The sequence below is a fragment of the Pleurodeles waltl genome, chromosome 5, assembly GCF_031143425.1.
Source record: "Pleurodeles waltl isolate 20211129_DDA chromosome 5, aPleWal1.hap1.20221129, whole genome shotgun sequence".
NCBI classification, from domain to species: Eukaryota; Metazoa; Chordata; class Amphibia; order Caudata; family Salamandridae; genus Pleurodeles; species Pleurodeles waltl.
In genome coordinates this window covers 200553373-200573447 of record NC_090444.1, presented here as the reverse complement: position 1 = coordinate 200573447, position 20075 = coordinate 200553373, and the positions used below count along the sequence as shown (strand labels likewise).

The following is a 20075-nucleotide window of genomic DNA, read 5'->3' as shown; positions in this document are numbered from 1 at the left end:
TGTTGTTGTCATTCACCTATCTGATGATATGCAGTGAAGTTCTGAATATAATTGAATTACTTTTGCCAAAAAGAAGGTATTGTTCTAATATTTATGTTAATTGAATGACCACATGTAGTTTGGGCACTGCAGATATATACAACTTGGACCCAACTGCTGTCTGTGATTCCATTGTATGGAGCTGAGTGCCAGCTTCCTCCTCCCATGGCTCAGAAAACATCTGAAGCCTAGCTGAAGGTCAGCAGGCCTGCCCTCATGTTGAGTTTGCCTGTCTGTAAGGCCCTAGCCTGATCAAGGTGTCCAGAGACAGATGCTGCTTCTAGAAGTTCTCACAAACTTTCACCATAGACCAGAGAAGAATTGCACTAAAGAATATTTAACTACAGGTGCATATGAGAAAGAGTTGTACATATGTAGGTAAGAACACTGCTCATTGTACTACCTTTGTTATTTTCGATCATTGACCCTAACTCATGTGGTGGTCCAGTACCTAGATGGTTAGCCAGCTAGCTGTAAGACCCTTATGGTAACTCCTAAGCCCTTTGTGCCTTTGGACTTGTAAGGCTTTGACTTTGACTCCTGTAGCTGCCCCAGTTGTCAATTAGGTAGGTCTTCATCGGTGTGAGGAGCCACTGACATAAAAAAGCCTCTCTGGGCCTTTCTCTGTCTCAGGTCAGGGAAGTCTTTAGCACTGGTGATGGCCTGTGAGACATTCTTGTTTAACACCACCCATGCCCTCCTCTTCAGATTTCCGCACTACCACCCGGCAAAAGTGCCTCTCATCGCTCCATAGCCCCTCTCTTACATAAATTCCATTTGTTTTAAAGTGCGAATACAGGCTGGCTTTACTACACCCACTCAGCTACCGACATAAAACACAGATCTGTTCTTTGCAGCAGGCTTATTTACCCACTGTTCTACTTTATGAGGAAGCAAAACTGCCACTGGACAAAACTCGATCTGTCTCTGTAAGGAACATTAATTCTCGTTATCTTGACATTTTTATTGTTGAATGACAGCTGGTGCACATGGAACTTTGCTTCTGGTGCTTTTAAATTGTAAGTTACTGCCGAACACAGTGCCTCCCTTCCCTGAGGTCAGCGCCCCCTCAAGGCCAGCGCCCAGTGCGGCCGCACCAGTCACACCCACCTAAAGCCGGCTCTGATCCAGGTAACTAACCCTAAACCTTAGCACTGGCTTACCATCTGAGTCCCAGTAAAGAAGCACTGGAACTCTGAGAATGGTCTCCTTCCTTTGCAGGTACCAAGTACATTGGTACTCGTGTTTTTTTTTTCCTTTGCTTGAGTTTGTGTTAGAGTCATAAATCATAAATGTTACCAACTTTCCTCAAAGTAACCATTTTGCAAGAAGAGTTTAATCTCCCTTTGTGACAGTATCTTGATTGTGCATAGCTATTTTCACAAATATTACCTCTTTGCAAACTTTAGTCGACTGTGTCCTATTGAATTGATATCATGCCTTTTCAGTTCCTAGCTTCAAGAACATTAATGCTTCACAAACTTTATGTTGTTATCATAGCCAGGACCACTGGTTTTACCGGCTTATCGTTGCATTTCCGAATTCTTTGAATATTGTGCGCACTGCATAGTCTTTATTGTAAGTGGCTACTTTTCTCACCTACCGTTTATACAGTACGTATACTTGATTATATAGTAACATACTATTTAAATGGTATGTTATCACACAACAGTGGCTGAACTTTTATAGCCTTTTTGCACCTGTGATAATGTTACTAGACTCAACATACACTTACTGTCTTGTGCTAGGCCATGACTGTTTATCCATGTTTACCCTGAGAGTCAATTAAGATTAGCGTGGCCAACTCTCTGCTACAGGTATAGTGCCGGGAGAATTGCTTGATAGAATAATTGCTGGTTCCAGTGAGTGGTCCCGACGAAGGCCTGATGTCCAGTAGTGCTTCAGATTAGAGAGTGCCTTGTTATTGAGATATAGTAGAACACACCACTGCTTGACGGTGACATACAACCATCTGGAACACAGCTCAACCGAGATGTGGTTATGGGTGAGAGAAACTCCCTCTAAATGTGATACACTGAACATTTTTGGACATTGCAGTGCACTAACCCATAATGCCGGTGTCAGAGGCTACGTGAGAATCACTTACTGTTCAGGCACCTCTTCCTTCCCACCCGGGTGCTTCCATGCTGTGTTTAGCAGTGACACAGATTCTCTGGGAGAGAGTACAGAAGACCCCGATTGTCTCTCTTATCTGTGATCCAGAACAAAGGTGTCCCAGCTGAGTAATTACGCACAGCACCTTTGCTTACAAGAGGCACAGAGAAGAGGCGGAATGTCCTGTGCGTAGAAGACAACACAAAACTCCCTTTCACTTTCTCATTTGAGGCGCAAATCACATGTGCCTCTGATAAGGCAGCAACCTCGTGTCTGCGTCATGGCAAAAAGTACATTTACCTGAATGGATATTATGTGCTTGGAGATATTCCCAGAATCAAAGCACCCTAAACCCCGCATCCGAGCCACCGCAGCGTTGTCATGGCCAGTTAAGACAACCCCTCTTTCCCGTGAGGAAGTGGACGTTGCTTTATGTGATGGAAGGGTCTGCAACCTCACCGTGTGCGTGGGAGATTCCAAAAGCGGGAGGAACCAGAGCTGCCGATGCCGGTTAATATGCACGATTCGGTGCACAGCTGACAGGAGAACCTGAAAGCACAAATGAGCCAGGGGCCTGGATGGTGGCCCGCAGCATCCTCCTCTTTCCATGCCCGAGGCTCCTACGAGATGAGGAGACCCCACCCCCGCATGAGGCCCGCTTCATCTTGCCGGGTGGCTATCAGCAGACCCTCGTGGCTCTGGCAGACGAAGAACCCCGCCCCAGCACTTGGGAGGAGACATCAAGACCCTACGTCTCCTGTAACACGGCGCGCGGACCTCGGCGTCCCCTGCACCTCTGCCGCTCCTTCCGGAACGCTCTGACCCCCTCCGCCTCCCTTTCCACGTTTCCATCCCTCAGACTTGCTGCACAGAGGGCTCGTGCAAGCGCGCCTCTCCGTACCGGAGCACACCGCCCAGCACCGGCAGAGAGCATCTTATCTTTGAAAAATGCCTGTCTGTGATCGGAGGAGGGTCCAGTCCGCTTGGAAGTAAGAAGTGAGTGGTCTCGTGAGCTCCTGGGCTGCATGGTTTATTATGCAAGGGACCTGCTGCGGGTTCCCTACAGAGGGGGCGCTGGACGTGTAATACATAGGAAGCGTATTTGTGCATGGATGGCTACTGCTGTATACAATAGTGCGGGGCTTATTGTGGATTTTCTAGCACTTTACCGAGGTACATCTAGGTTTGCATGCGTGCTTCAACTGTCTGTAGGGCATACCTGGCCCGGGCACTGTTACTGCCCAGTGCGGAACACACTGTAATGTATGCAGTGCTTAATTTGTGCTTGTTGTTTCCGTTGCTGGGCACCGGAACTTATTTTTGAGGGCCGGCGCTAATTCTTCTGCCTCAAGCATTTGGTGCGAGCAAAAGACACAATTGGGAAAGACGGAGGAAGGGAAACACGAAAAAGCGTCACAATAGGAGAGAGCAGAAAGATGCAAGAGTGAGTTTAAGGGGCAGCGAGTGGCTTTAAATGTAGTGAAGAGGCCCGAGGTGGCTTCAGGATTACGCTGCTTCCTTATTCGTGCTCGCACATTTAATTGCAGCAGCTGCGTGTTTCAGAGGAGAACTCTGAGCACCAGCACCTTTTTATTTACAAATTAAGCACGGAATGTATGGAAATGATACTTCTTACACGTTCAGCAGGTGTAGTGGTCTTGAGCGAGATTCCATCCTTTTCTTTGGCTGAAGCATTGATGAAGTGCATTTTCACTCTTAACATTTGAGGCAGACGCCTTTACAAAGCTGCTTGTGTGCCTCATGCGTGCTCCCGCTTCGGAGTGTTGTTACTGTGTGCCCCTCCCGTGTCATTTTAAAGAATGACCGTTTTACTAGTCGAGGTGAGATTTGAGCGGTTGCCCCATTCTTTGTACCGGCCGTCCTCCTGCAGTGAAAATGAAATTGCATTTATTTAGTGCTTGGTATCCCCGACGAGACATTGAATGCACTAGGCGCTGACTCCTTGGCACAGCCGATTATTTGTTCCTCCTGCAGATGGTACCGTGGGCTGCGGATGGTGTGAGAGGAGGAAGGCAATGTGCTACTATACTTGTCAATCACAGGAGAGCCGGATCGATGCGGGCTTGGCTGACGTCTTTTTTGCTGTGCGTGGTACTTGCCAAATCCCAGTGGTACATTCCCTCCCCCACACCGAAGGGGCTCAGTGGAGTTACCAAATCGAAGGCAACTGCGTCCTTCGGAGGCAGGGGTCGGGCTTGTCACATAGGACATTTCCACAACCCCACCTGTCTCGTAAACTGCTTGATATGAGGTATTCAATTGTATAATAGGCCGCCGAGGTTCTAAACACGACTTGCCAATGATTTGATACTTCTGCAGATGACCCTTGAAACAGTACCCTTTTACAGTTATTGTTTTTCTTCTCGAGTACTGCGCCTTGTCCAGGTGACTACGTATGCAATTTGTCCTGCAATATATTCATTAAAACCACCGAAATCACGCGAGTTCCATTTAGAAGTGCAATATTGTCTCCTGGGGTGCCAGACTGTGCTGAATGTCTGCTCAGCTCTTCCAGGCGGCAGTCTCCCGTTCACATCTAATACTGAAGTAAAGGCTGCTCATCAGGTTCAGAGGGGGGCACCCCCTCCCTCCCCAGGGGAATGTTATCCGGTTCACGGCACATTCCGCACACCTGCTGCACAGCTGTTTGACCCACTTAGCGTGGATGGAGCCGCAGCCAACCATCGGGCACGAACCACAAAGATGCAGGATTCATAAAATGATGTATAAAAATGTTCAGCTAAGTGTAGTTTTAGCCGGAAGAGCGTTATATAGGGGAAACATATATGTTCAGTTTCTTTTAGTTCAGTATTTTAATCCATTCTTTCCCTGCGCCGGAGGAGTGATTAGCATTGATACCTTATACATCAGTAGGATTGTGTGCTTCTTCTTCAGTAGCATACTTAAGGTAATTCACAGTCAAGTACAAGTATTAAGGCTCATGGATGTCATTTCAGATGCAAGTAGATACTGTTCGTGATTATTCATCCCACTCCACTTGCTGCCCAAAGTCCTGACATGCTTCAGTACCCTCTGCTGACCATGCCCCTCTCATTACTCGTGCCCCACTGGTGGCTTATCCATGGCACCACATTATTTTTGCCCATCTCCTTCTTTCCAGCCCCTCACGCCTTTCCATTACCAGGAATCTCTGGTCCTCCCAGGTGAGATCCTAGTTAAACAGTGTTAAAGGTTAAGTTCTTCTGCCTTCCAGCTTCCAAGTGCAAGGCAGTGGCAGAAGGGGATAAATCACCAACCAGATAGCAATAAAGACACCTTCGTATACACCAGTAGCCCACAAACCACCGAGTGGCCTAACAATAATTGAGCCCCCCCCTGCACAGTACATGGAGGGTCCTTCCTCCGGACTCATTCAGGAGCTCTCAGGCAGCGGTACTGTGCTGACGGTGCCCCGGGAGGTCAGGGATCCCCAGCACCACGGGGGCTGTGGAGGCCTTTGTTACACCACTGCAACAACCCATTCGCAATAAAAGAAACACGTGGCTGTTGTTTTCACACTGCTTTAAAATATCCTGAAAGGGAGGAGGACTGTCAATGACATGGCAAAGTAGGGTAAGCTAGCACTGACATGCTGGTAGTCCCTTTGTTACCCCCCTTGCTGAGACTCAGGAAATCAACAGGCATTCCCCATAGACTTGAAAGCAGAGGCGATCGGAGAAATCCCTGCAGGCTTCCCGACCTCAAGGTGGGTGAAATGGTTCATGTCTCCCCTGGACCCTAATACACACAGGTAATCCTTATGACAGGAGGTGTGCAAATACACCCAACAAAAAGGGGATCCTGCTGATTCTCCATGTGTTGGATGCTGAAATACACCAGGGTAGGTATTCTCAATGGTTCCTCAAGACCAAGGGTTGTTCACCAGTTCATCATGACGGTGACTGTACCACTGTGCTGATGTTTGCAACGAGCATCCATTGCCTCTAATTGAGGCCAATTACCACCAGCAGCAAATGTGGGTGATTGGTAGGCTACTAGGAGGTATTAGGCATACATAGCGGTGATGCCTCTGCTCAGGTTTATTAGGGGGTTATAGTGGCTTCATCCGCTGCATGGCTGCTCACTTCATTTCTTGATGTTTGTAAGATTCCACTTTTCAAAGATCACGTTCAATTACGGTGTTACCTTAAGCTGGCTACTACAACTGCCTCCTCAGAAGCAATCAGCCATATTCATTTGCCCCTCAGGAAAAGTATCTGCTGAATGAAGAGAAACAAGAGGATTGCAGAATTAGAAAGTGGAGTGTGTAGCACACTTTTCAGTCCTCACCAGTCCACGCAACCTCAGTCTCACCACAGAGAGGGATGGCAGTTCCCACAAATAGGAGATACCTGCCTCTGGGTCCAAGAGCACCAACTTCCTACTGTCAAAAACACCTCTTCACCAAGGAATACACTCCTAAAAAAAAACAACTAGACCACACTGAACCGTCCACTACCATCAGTAATTGGCCCATTTGGAATTATAGAGTTTTTGGAAAGCTCAATGAAGGAATGATGTCTTGATCAGTAGACATCAAGCTGATTTTAAGAATTGAAAGTTAGGTGTTTTGACGTTCACAGGACGAGTGTCAATAGCAGTTAGCACGTTTTAGTTGTTTTATAATTTTTGATAGGTCATCTCTGAAGATTATAGAGAGGTACTCTGAACGTTTCTAATTTTGATTAAAATGTAAGAGTGTTATAAAATTTGGCTGGTTTAAATAGAAGTGACTTTCTTTCAACAGAAGCTCACATGCATTTCAGGGCCTGCAAGCCATTCAGTTTAGGTTGCACAATGCAAAATTACTAAGGCCTGATTAAGATGTTGGCGGATAGAATACTCCGTTACTCCGTCACAAATGTGACGGATATCCCAGCTGCCATATTAAGATCCCCATTGGATATAATGGGATCGTAATATGGTGGACGGGATATCCGTTACGTTTGTGATGGAGTATTCCCCTCTGCCAACATCTAAATCAGGCCTTAAGTTAGAAATCACAGGTTCACACCAATAATCACATGCAGGTACTGTGCAATTACAAGCTGTGTCCCCTGAATAAGAAATAACACGCTCTGAGCAGATGATAAATGGGAGCAGGGGGCTGTAGCAGGTTGCATGGCACGTGGTGGGATTGGCAAGGTTGTCATGATTCTGGGAAGGCTGTTGACAACAAACCGGGTAGTAGAGTATTATACTAAATGTTATTAGATTTAATTGCTTCAACTGTGTGTAGAATGGGAGTTGGAAGTGACTGGGCAAGAGTGGGCAGCCTAGCTCTCAAACCCAATAAGAGCGAAACATGAATCAAGGCAGATCAGGACTAGGAGGGATCACAAAGAGAGTGAGCCGCCATGGCTGTGAGACACCTGCTGACTGATTTTAGGATTTTTCAATGCATTCTCATGCTCTGGATTTCCTAAGACTCCACTGTTAGATGATTGCCTGAGTTCCAAGAAACCTGCATGCGATAGGCGTTTACCGGGGCAAGCCAGGCACAGGTGAAAGTGGTAATTCGGTTCTCTTGTGGTCATAACAAAGTTCATTTTGGGAGATTCATTCAAGCAATCTGCTCATCACCTTTTTGTGTTTTCATCAGTGATTTTGAATGAATGGTACTCAGCGTATTAACATACCAATAAATTAACAAACTGTCATAATATCCATTAAATTGGTAGGTGTCCCTTTTTTTACACTACCAATCATTCAGTAAATCACTTTAAGGATAGATAAAAACTGGTCAGTTATTAAGTTGGTTTTGGGTCTATCCAAAACTGACAAATAACTAATGTAGCCATTGCCAAGGCTTTACACATGGAAATCAAGAAATGAGCATGAATGTAAGAGCCCCCACACCCCCAAAACACTTTCCAGGACAGGTTGAGGAGCTCTACAGAAGTGATAAACATCTGAAATCCACCACAAAATTACCTCTTAACTAACAGGAAAAGAATACACAAAAACAATCCGGATCCTCTAGTTGACAATCCAACAAGCCAGATATGCCTATGGTAAAATTGTTTGATGTTTAGCCTGTTAATAGAGCTGACAGACCAGGACAGGACAAAAATATGGTTCCTGCAGTAGAGCAGAGACAAGTCATCTTACTTGTTTCAAAGTTTGAGCCACAAGATCTCCCATGAGCTCCACATAATCACTAAGGTGATGCAATCAACAGGTACTAAGAAAATTAATACAATATGCTTCCAACTGAGTGATAGTTGCCACCTATGCATACATATAGGAATCATAATCACCCAGAAAATCCCTTTCTCTATGTAGAGTGCTTCAAGGTTTCCGACTCTTCCCATGATATCTAACCCCTACATGAAACCCCCTCAAATACATTCTCACTAACAATGTCAAGATCCAACTATTCACCAACACAAACCTTTACCGCAAAAGCACTTCAACCAATTTACTAAAAAAGTGTAACCTACAGAATTAGACAAGTGATTAGTACCCTTGTTGTTAATAAGCAAAATATGCTTACCGAAGGTATTCACGTACACTGATTTAATTTTGACAGTGATACATATTGCATAAATAAATATAATATATCTTGCCTTGGTAACTTTGGATGCTGAAAGAACATTTGATTGTGTCTGCTGAGGTTTGGTATGGATGGTTGTGGTGAAATTCATTTTCTGGAAAGATGTAATTGCAGCAGCATTCAGTCGGCTTCTCAGCAGCTAAGAACCATGTATCTTGGGAATGAACAATTCTCCCCCTAACTTTTTTTTGCCATGTATACAGTGCCATTTTTGGAATAGGCGAACTGTAATGCTAATGTAGGTAGATTCTGTTATGAAGGTATAATATTAAAATATAAGTATACACCTGATATAGTTTGTTAAATCTTGTAAATACTTAGACTGAAGCAAACCATTAGGAAAAATTACCTTCTTTCTCAGGGTGCTTCAAACTGCATCACGAATAAGGAGCATGCAGCATATATATTTCTCAAATATACCTTCTTAAAGAGAGGTAGTACATAAGAGATTGTTAACCAGCATAACAAGAAGCAGTCTCAGAATCCATATCACAACTGAACTTAGATGATTGGTTCTATGCATCATGCATATTAAAAGTTTAATTTGAGCCTATTCAAAAAAAGGCACCTGGGGACAATATATCAACTTATTTTCAGCAATGATGCCTTTGTAAAATAAAAAGAAATAAAGCTTTAATTGCAAAATGGAAAAAATAATTTGTAATACTTAAAGAGAGGTAGTACAAAGAGATTGTTGACAATTCAGACACATTTTCATTATTACTGCACAGCATTGTTATTCCACTTAAAATAGGAAATACATAATTTTGTTTTATTTTAATTATATTATAAAGTGAAAAGATTCAAAAGTTTTGGAGAGAGCCTTTCTTGTCAGTGGCTTAGATGTTCAGACCATGGAATAAATCAAAAATATCTCTAGGAACATATGTGTATGAAGTCAGTGGTATTAGACTAGTGGGAATGGAGAGATCTTTCTATGAAAATTGTTTATAGAAAGAGACAATTATTTTGTCTCAGGTCTGTACAATGGAATGGAAAGAAATCCTAAGACGCATGGAAGCACATACGAAGAATTTAATGACAAGCATAAATGAATAACAGAGTATTTCACTATCATAAAATGCTGGCTACAACACTGTTTATGGGTGGTATCCTGGCATGAATGTTTACACTTGTGCTAGCTACATTTAAACCTTAAGTTCCCCGAATAGGTATCCCATGTAGCCAAAAACATTTTAACTCACCAACTGTTTTAATTACATTTTGGGTAAAACTTTTTTTGTGCCTTAAAATCTGAGAATTATGTTTTTGAGTTTCCATACGACACTTGAATCATACTAATAAAAACACAATTTCATAATAATGCCATTGCCTAGAATCTTTCCCTCCAATGTTCTAATCCCCAGGTAGGCTTGTTAATGTATGAAAGACCCAGGATGGCCCATCAGTTGATTGGTCATCTGTGGTGGCAGTGCTGTTATTTTCAAAGAGGACAGAAGCACTGTCCTGGTTCCAAATCCAGCTTTAGGAAGCTATAGCTGCTCTGACTCACAAGTGACCTTTTCTTTCAAGTAGAACAGAAAGGGTACAAAAGAGAGAACCACTCTTACTTTTGATATCTTTGTTATCCAAAAATTAGATACACAGTGACTCTTTCTATCCGAAAATAAATCACTGAAAATGTAGGCACATTGCATTTGAGTAAAATGGGGGCTTGTACAATTTTATGAAACGATCAGGAATGTAAACCAGGTGAACTAAGCCATACGCTGTTACTAAATGCCAGGCTGGATCTACTAACTTAGTAACAGTTGACTCAAGAAAATAATTGATGCTCTATTTTCATGCTTGACTAAACATTCCTTTCCTTTCTGAACAGGGTAGGACAGTCTTATAAGTTGGCACAGGGGTAGTGGAATTCTCTAACTTTCACTGATTCACCGCTTCCTTTTACAAGAGGTCCAAGTGCAAGCATCCTTAGTGGTCAAGGGAGAATAGTTGATTTAGAAATATAAGAATACGCCGCTGATAACTGAAAGGACACTTTTTCTGAGCCAAATGCTTAGGTACACACAGGAGGAGCAACACAAACATTGGCATTAACTATGCCTAGATTTTGTTACATGAAAACCAGTCTGTCTGATTTGCGGGAGCCAATGTCCAATCAAACCCATACAGAGGGATTCCAAGAAATGTTTTCAACATCTCTCTGCAGTAAAAACGCAGAGCTTCAGGACACAGAACTCTATTGAAAGAATTTAAAAATGATGTGTAATAGCATCCTAGGAAACCTACAACCTACCCAGAGTTTGCACAACTTTTTTCTGATTTCATCTTTTTTTGTTTCTAATAAACTCACAGTGGGTCTGTTTTGACATTCTGGATCCCTTCTTCTCCCGAGCTTAGACTCAGCTTGCAGGTATGCCGGTGAGAGAGAAACTTACAAGACCTCTGCAAAAACTAGGATTGAGGTGCCATTCTAGGAATGTAAGGGGAACAAACAAGTGGTGCTCTTCTCATGCTGCAACAAAATATGGTAGTGTATGTGGTGTGTGTCGTATCAGCTTATCTGCCTGCTGGCACTTAGATCTTGGAACTGCCTCCATTTATGACCTTCATCATTTAGAGCAGAAACAATTTATTGAATACTTGCTTAGAGCCTGATTCACAAAGTAAGCTTACACTTTTGAGTAAGTTTACCTCTTTTTAGTATTCACAATCTCCAAGTGTGAGTCAATCAATTAGTAGTCTTGAGGAGCGTGACTTGTCACCGGTGAGTGTTTACAGGTGCTAACAGGGTCCAGAATTTCAGTTGAGGTTAAATAGCCGGATTTTCAGAATTCTTGTAGAGTAGGAGAGATCCTGAGGTGTTGTTCCAAGCCCTAGCTGAGAAATAGGAGAAAAAGCAGCCTCCTGTTCTATTGTGGTGTATGCGGATGGTGTGATACAGTGCGCGGGAGGCAGAGTGAAGGTGCCTTGTGGGTCTGTAAAATCTTAGGAAGTGGTTGATGTAGGAGTGTCTGAAGTTGTGCAGGGTTCTGTAAGTGTGGTTGAGGAGCTTGAACTGGCATCTCTTGTGTACTCGGAGCCAGTGGAGTTCTTTGAGGTGGGGGCTAATAGGGGTGTGACGAGGAAGATCAAGGATGAGTCTTGCTGTGGCATTCTGTAGTCTTTGAATGAGGTGGGACTCTATTCCCACGTAGAGAGTGTTTCCGTAGTCCAGTCGACTGGTGACAAGGGCCTGGGTGACGGTGAGTCTTGTGTTTCAGGAAAGCAACTGAAAGATCATGTGTAGTGTGCACAAGATGTAGAAGCAGGAGGATGATGTGGTGTTGACTTAGGGCCTCTTGTGAGTTTGGTGTCAAAGATGATGTTGAGGTTCTTAGCGTGCACAGCTAGGGTTGGAGTGGGCCCCAGTTTGGGGGGCCACCAGGAGGCGTCCCAGAAGGAGTTACCACTGCTGAAGATCAGGACCTCCATCTAGTCTGTGTTGAGCTTGAGGTAGTTGCTTCCCATCCAGTTGGTGATGCTGGTCATTTGTTGAAGCTGTGTCTGGTGGCAGTGGATTTTTTGGAGAGGGAGAGTATGAGTTGTGTGTTGTCGTCATAGGAGCTGATGTTGCGTCCCTGGGATCTGTCTATGTTGGTTAGGGGTGTCATTTAGATGTTGAATAGGTTGGGATTGAGCAATGAACCTTGAGGGACTCTGCAGACAATCAGTTTGGGTTCAGAAGTGTGAGGTAAGAGGTGGACTCGTAATCTATTGGTGAGGAACGAAGCGATCCATCTGGGGATGGTTCCTTGAATGCCTATGTAAAGTAGCCTGGAGATAAGCATGTGGTGGGAGATGGTGTGAAAGGCCGCTGAGAGACTGGGGGGGATGAGAGCAACTGTCTACTCTTGGTTGAGGAGGGCCTGGATGTTGTCAGTGGCTGCTATCAGGGCTGTCTCCATGCTGGTATGGTCACTGCGGAATTCAGATTGGGAGTCATCCAGGAGGTGATTTTGTTCAGGATAGTTTGTTAGTTGATGCTAGATGGCTTTTTTCAATCACTTTGGTTGGGAAAGAGAGCAGGGATATGGGTCTGTATTTTCTGAATTTGTTATAGCCCACTGAGTTTTTTTTTTTACCATGAGTTTGTCTTCTGCATGTTTCAATCTTCAGGAAAGGTGATGGAAACGAGTAAGGTATTGAGTAGGGTCGAAAGTTCATAACCAGTACTTGAAAATGTGTTGGGGCATGGGTTGTAAAGGGCCCCTGAGTGAATGCATCTCAGGATGATGATGATATCATGAGTGGTGAGGTGGTTCCAAGTGGATAGTATTGGGTCAGTCATGGGTGTGTGGGTGCAACAGTTAAAAAAGTCTTTGGGCTTGAGCCGGGGGTTGAAGTTCCTGTAGAGTTTAGTCATCTTATCGTGTAAGAAGTCCCCTAACCTGTCTCAAGGGTCTGGAGAGGAAGCTATGTCACTTAATTTGGCTGTGGGGTTGGTGAATTCCTTGATGATGCAGTTAATACAAAAAAAAAGCAGTGAGGCCAGCATACATATGGCCAATCATTGGCCCTGCATTGCCTTCCCATAGAAAATATTGAAAGTAGGGACATAAAATCAAGCCCCACAGGAAATAATGTCAAATTAAAATGAATTAAATCATTTAAGATAGCCAAAAAATAAATTAACATTATTGCAAAAACATATTAAATAGTTCATATTTAAATAACGTATTTTGAATTAAAAAAATAAAATAGCCGTACATTTTATCAAAAATGAGTTAATTAAATATAATTAATTCTATACATCACATTCAATAATTATTAATGCACATTAAAAAAAGTTATTGTTTTCTTTAGTAAGGAATGTATATTTTGATTTAAAGTTCATCTATTTTTGAAATAGTGTTCCCTATAATTTACCATAGGGAGACTCCACAGAGAGGGTGGAGATCTCATCGTGGTAACATATAGGGAAAAAATAAAGACGTTTATTTAACTAGAAGATAAATATAAAAATATTTTTATGTCAAATAATAAGGTAAGTTTATTTTATATGTTTACTTTAGATGTAGAATGAAATAAAAATGCTACAACACTATTAAAGTAATTTTGAATTTAATTAATGGAACTATATTACATTAAATAAACACTATTTTTCTTAAGTTTAAACTAGAAAATAATTCTCACCCGATTAACAAAATATTTTTACTGTGCCTCAATATTCAATAAAAGTGATGTCTAGAATTAAGTGAAATTAATTATTTTCAATAAAACAGAATACATTTTTATAGAAATTGTTAAATTATTTTTATATTCAAACTATTTTATTAATATTTATCGTTATATCTCTGTATATCCATGTAGATATATAGTCAGATAAAAATATTTTGTAATTATTAAATATCATATATTTATATATAGTGATTATATATTTTTAAATAATTTATATATATTTTTAGAGTTTGTATTCTTATATTTATATTTGTAACTATTTTAAGTAATTTAATGCAACATTTTATTCTATGAAGTTGTTCTGTGAGATTTTATGTGAATTCCCTGTCGGCATTTATTTCTATTGGAGGGTGTTGCAGTACCAGTGGTTGGCTGTATAGTGCTGGCCTTATTGCTGTTTTTGTTTTTTAGTAGTAATTTACAAATCGAGTTTGTGAATGATGTAAAGTAGCAAGCATACTTAAAAGTGTAAATGTATTTGTTAGAAATGGGGTTTTTGGTTGGCAGTTAGGTTGCCCTCTGTCCAAGCAAGAACCCTCACTCTAGTCAGGGTAAGTCACACACAATCCAAAATCAGCCTGTGCTCACCCTCCGGTAGCTTGGCACGAGCAGTCAGGCTTAACTTAGAAGGCAATGTGTAAAGCATTTGTGCAATAAATCATACAACACCATAGTATAACACCACAAAAATACACCACACAGTGTTTAGAAAAATATAGAATATTTATCTGGGTACTTGTAGGTCAAAACGATCAAAGTTGCAATACGAATTTGTAAAGATATCACTGAAAAGTGATATTAAGTGTCTTTAAGTCTTTTAAAAAGCAATAAAGTGTCTTTCAAGCACAGAGTACCTGGTTTCTGGTGGGAAATCTCCTCAGAGGGCCACAGGAGAAGAGATGCGTGGAAAAAGGGGTGTGTGCGTCGATTTCTCCTCAGCACACACAGACTTGCGTCGGTCTTTTCCACGCGGGGAAGTCGGGCGTCGTTTTCCGGCGCGCAGACAGTCTCTTTTTGTGGATCGCGGGGATTACCAGATGTCCCGGGTCTGTGCGTGGATTCTCCTGCTTCTTTTCCGGCTGCGCGTCGTTCTGCGGGGCTGCGCGTCGAAGTTTCGATCTCACGGTAGGCGTTGCGTCGATTTCTCCTTGGAAGTCGGGCGGCGTTGACCTTGCGAGGCCGTGCGTCGAAATTTTGGTCTCACGGCAGGCGTCGCGTCGATTTCTCCTTGGAAGTCGGGCGGCGTTGTCCTTGCGAGGCCGTGCGTCAAAGTTTCGCACTCACGGTAGGCGTCGCGTCGATTTCTCCTTGGAAGTCGGGCGGCTTTGTCCTTGCGAGGTTGTGCGTCGAAGTCTCGATCGTCCCGAGGGCGTTGCGTTGATCAGCGTCGGTGTGCGGCGTTTTTCTCGCCGCGAAACAAGTTGTGCGTCGAAATTTTCGGCGCACGGAGCGTCCACGTGAAAGGAAGAAGGCTTTTTGGTCCTGAGACTTCAAGGAACAGGAGGCAAGCTCTATCCAAGCCCTTGGAGAGCACTTTCACAGCCAGACAAGAGTTCAGCAAGGCAGCAGGGCAACAGCAAGACAGCAGTCCTTTGGAGAAAGCAGACAGGTGACTCCTTTGAGCAGCCAGGCAGTTCTTCTTGGCAGGATGTAGTTTCTGGTTCAGGTTTCTTCTCCAGCAAGTGTCTGTTGAGGTAGGGCAGAGGCCCTGTTTTATACTAAGTTGTGCCTTTGAAGTGGGGGTTACTTCAAAGAGTCTCTAAGAAATGCACCCAGTTCCCTTTCAGCTCAATCCTGTCTGCCAGAGTCCCAGTAGGGGGTGTGGCAGTCCTTTGTGTGAGGGCAGGCCCCCCACCCTCCCAGCCCAGGAAGACCCATTCAAAATGCAGATGTATGCAAGTGAGGCTGAGTACCCTGTGTTTGGGGTGTGTCTGAGTGAATGCACAAGGAGCTGTCAACTAAACCTAGCCAGACGTGGATTGAAGGGCACAACAAGATTTTAGTGCAAAGAAATGCTCACTTTCTAAAAGTGGCATTTCTAGAATAGTAATATTAAATCCGACTTCACCAGTCAGCAGGATTTTGTATTACCATTCTGGCCATACTAAATATGACCTTCCTGCTCCTTTCAGATCAGCAGCTGCCGCTTCAACAGTGTATGAGGGCAGCCCCAATGTTAGCCTATGAAGGGAGCAGGCCTCACAGTAGTGTAAGAACGAATTTAGGAGCTTTACACTACCAGGACATATAACTACACAGGTACATGTCCTGCCTTTTACCTACACAGCACCCTGCTCTAGGGGTTACCTAGGGCACACATTAGGGATGACTTATGTGTAGAAAAAGGGGAGTTCTAGGCTTGGCAAGTACTTTTAAATGCCAAGTCGAAGTGGCAGTGAAACTGCACACACAGGCCTTGCAATGGCAGGCCTGAGACAAGGTTAAGGGGCTACTGAGGTGGGTGGCACAACCAGTGCTGCAGGCCCACTAGTAGCATTTAATCTATAGGCCCTAGGCACATGTAGTGCACTCTAATAGGGACTTACAGGTAGATTAAATAGTCAATCATGGATAAACCAATCAATAGTACAATTTACACAGAGAGCATATGCACTTTAGCACTGGTTAGCAGTGGTAAAGTGCTCAGAGGTCAAAAGCCAACAACAACAGGTCAGAAAAAATAGGAGGAAGGAGGCAAAAAGTTTGGGGATGTCCCTGTCAAAAAGCCAGGTCCAACATGACCCCCCACCAGCCTAAAGCCAGGGGAGAACAATCACTATCCTGATGTACTTCCCTGTTTGAGGCGACAGAACAAGGACCCAGGCCCACAACAGCAGGGGCATGCTCCAGTTCTTCGCCTTCTTGACTCCCATTGGATCCCTCTGTCCATACTCTCAGGGCCCATTAAGCCCATCCATGGGGAACCTTTCTCCTTTCCTGCGGATCCCATCTGTGCAGCACCTAACCTTACTTTGCTCACAGATGTATCCCAGGAGCAGGATAGTACCCCCATGACCAACATAGTGGTGTTGCCCACTCTACCCCTGGGGTGTGACACTTGTCCCCTCCCCAGGGATAACTCTGTCCACCCGGACAGCAAGCCACAGTGATTACTGACAGCTGCCAGGGATGAGAGCCAGGCCCCAGGCCTCTCAAAGCTCTCCAACCACTGTGGCTGTGGAGAGTGGGGGGCGGTAGCCCCAGGTGCTGGGCACCCTTTAACCACTCTCCCTTCCACCAGGTCAGGGATGACAGCCTGAACCTGGTCCTCCCCTCTGGGGCTTTGTACCCTCCCTCCTGGAGCGGTACCCCCAGAGTCCAACATGGCCAGGGGGCTTACAGAAGTCGCCCTGTACCATTCCTCCACCAGTGCAGGGCTGTTAACCTGCCACTGGCCCTCCAACCTGGGGTCTGTACCTTCAGGTTGGACTAGGGCCCGGGGTGAGGCTTCCCTCCCCCTGCCCTCCCTTCTGGGGTCCAGCACCCTCCAACTAGGAGTGGCCTCCTCAGAAGACAACATGGTAGGGGCACTGTTATCAGTAGCCCCTCCCTCCAGGTCCGGGGGGACACCCTGAACCTGGTCTTCCAGCCCAGGGTCTGTACCCTCAGACTGGATCACCGCCTGGCAAACCAGGACTTCCTGGGAGGCACACCTACCCCCCACCAGGTCAGAGTTTAACCTCTGCACCTGCCCATTCAACTCAGAGTTACCACCCTGAAGTTGAACAATTGCCTGGCACGCCAGGACTTCCTGGAGGGCACACTGACCCTCCACCAGGTCAGAGTTTAACCTCTGCACCTGACCATTCAACTCAGAGTCACCACCCTGAAGTTGAACAATTGCCTGGCACACCAGGACTTCCTGGAGGGCACACTGACCCTCCCCCAGGTCAGAGTTTAACCTCTGAGCCTGGTTCCCCAACCCAGGGTCACCACCCTGAGGTTGGGCAATTGCCTGGCACGCCAGGACTTTCTGGGGGGCACACCTACCCCCCACCAGGTCAGAGTTTAACCTCTGAACCTGGTCATCCAACCCAGAGTCAGCACCCTGAGGTTGGACAATTGCCTGGCACAGCAGGGCTTCTTGGAAGGCACACCTACCTCCCACCAGGTCAGAGTTTAACCTCTGAACCTGGGTATCCAACCCAGAGTCAGCACTCTGAGGTTGAACAATTGCCTGGCACGCCAGGACTTCCTGGAGGGCACACTGACCCTCCACCAGGTCAGAGTTTAACCTCTGAACTGGGCCATTCAACTCAGAGTTACCACCCTGAAGTAGAACAATCGCCTGGCACGCCAGGACTTCCTGGAGGGCACACTGACCCTCCACCAGGTCAGAGTTTAACCTCTGAACCTGGTTCTCCAACCTAGGGTCACCATCCTGAGGTTGGACAACTGCCTGGTACACCAGGGCTTTCTGGGGGGCACACCTACCCCCCACCAGGTCAGAGGTTAACCTCTGAACCTGGATATCCAACCCAGAGTCACCACCCTGAGGTTGAACCATTGCCTGGCAGGCCAGGACTTTCAGGGAGGCACACCTACCTCCCACCAGGTCAGAGTTTAACCTCTGAGCCTGGTTCTCCAACCCAGGGTCACCACCCTGAGGTTGAACCATTGCCTGGTATACCAGGACTTTCTGGGGGGCACACCTACCCCCCACCAGGTCAGAGTTTGACCTCTGAACCGGGTTAGCCAACCCAGAGTCACCACCCTGAGGTTGGGCAATTGCCTGGCACCCCAGGACTTTCTGGGAGGCACACCTACCTCCCACCAGGTCAGAGTTTAACCTCTGAACCTGGCCATCCAACCCAGAGTCGACACCCTGAGGTTGGACAACTGCCTGGCACGCCAGGACTTTCTGGGGGGCACACCTACCCCCCACCAGGTCAGAGTTTGACCTCTTCACCTGGTAAGCCAACCCAGAGTCACCACCCTGAGGTTGAGCCATTGCCTGGCATTCCAGGACTTTCTGGGGGGCACATCTACCCCCCACCAGGTCAAAGTTTAACCTCTGAACCCGGTTATCCAACCCAGAGTCACCACCCTGAGGATGAATCTTTGCCTGGCATGCCAGGACTTCCTGGGGGGCACTCTCACCCCCCACAAGGGACACGCCGTCCCCAAGGGCCACACAAGAGTCTGGTTGGCGCAGGTCTCCCGACCTCTGCCCATCCGGCAGAGTCTGGGTTTCCCCCAAACCAGAAACGGTCTCACCTGGGTCATTCCTGGGGGGCTCTGCTCTCAGAGCTGACCCCTGACTTTCAAGATCCTCCACTGGGGTCTGCCACCCCCTCTCAACCCTATGTCTGGACTTCTGCACCCCCTCACTAGGAGTGGTACTGCCAGACACCAGAACTGTTGGGATGCTGTCTACAGTCATCCCCCCAAGTTCTTCTGACACTGCGGGGCTTCCCTCAAAAGGTGGCCCTACGGTACAGGTTAGGCTCTGAGACCTACCTGGGACACTACAATCCTCTCCCCCCTCACTTGGTCGGGAACCACCTAGACCACTCCCTTCAGGAGCACCCCCAAATGCCTCTTCAGACTCTCTGGTACTCACCCAAAAGTCTGCCTCCACTGTAAGTTCCCTGGGGTCAGAGAACTCACACTCCACCTGGTGTTGGCGTAGCTCTGGAAAATAAGGACCAGACATATGCTCTCCAGCAATTACATCACTCTGCCCTTCACATGTATTAACCACAGTACCCTTCACCCAACCACCTAGTAACTCAGCCTTGGAAAAGCACTCTACATCACCCTCTTGAGACTGGTGAGACAGTTTCTGTCTGTCCCTGACACTCAACCCAAACTCTTCTGGGATGTCTCTACACTCTATATCCAGGACGTCCACCAGGGGGGAACCCTTTTCTCTGTCACTCTCTGCTAGAGTCAGTAAAGTGTCCCTCCCCCCAGTAGGAATATGACTCCCTGTGCCAGTTCCCCAATCCTTCTCAGGGACCCTGTGCATAACGGGAACTACCTCATACCCTTGAACCGCCTGGGGTGTGTCAACTCTCTTCTTCAAGTTGGGTACCACATCTCTGGGCTTGTGCCCTTCTTCAGCAGTACTAGATGCAAGATTTTTGCTGCCACCATCTGAACTGGACTCAGCCCTTCCGGCCTCCAGTTTCAGCTCTTTACAGCTCAGCTCTTG

The 20075-nt window shown here is 45.6% G+C and overlaps 1 protein-coding gene across 2 annotated transcripts in view; it reads left to right on the top strand.

Moving 5' to 3' along the window:
• Positions 1-2667: 2667 nt before the first annotated feature.
• The window catches only part of KCNK2 (potassium two pore domain channel subfamily K member 2), a 417482-nt gene continuing 400074 nt past the window's right edge, over positions 2668-20075 (top strand). The window contains exon 1 of one of the 2 annotated variants that reach the window (XM_069233893.1): positions 2668-3150. In XM_069233893.1, coding sequence (XP_069089994.1) covers position 3150 — 1 coding nt within the window. In that variant the 5' untranslated portion in view covers positions 2668-3149. The remainder of the gene's footprint in view (positions 3151-20075) is intronic. The other variant, XM_069233894.1, reaches the window with a different exon arrangement.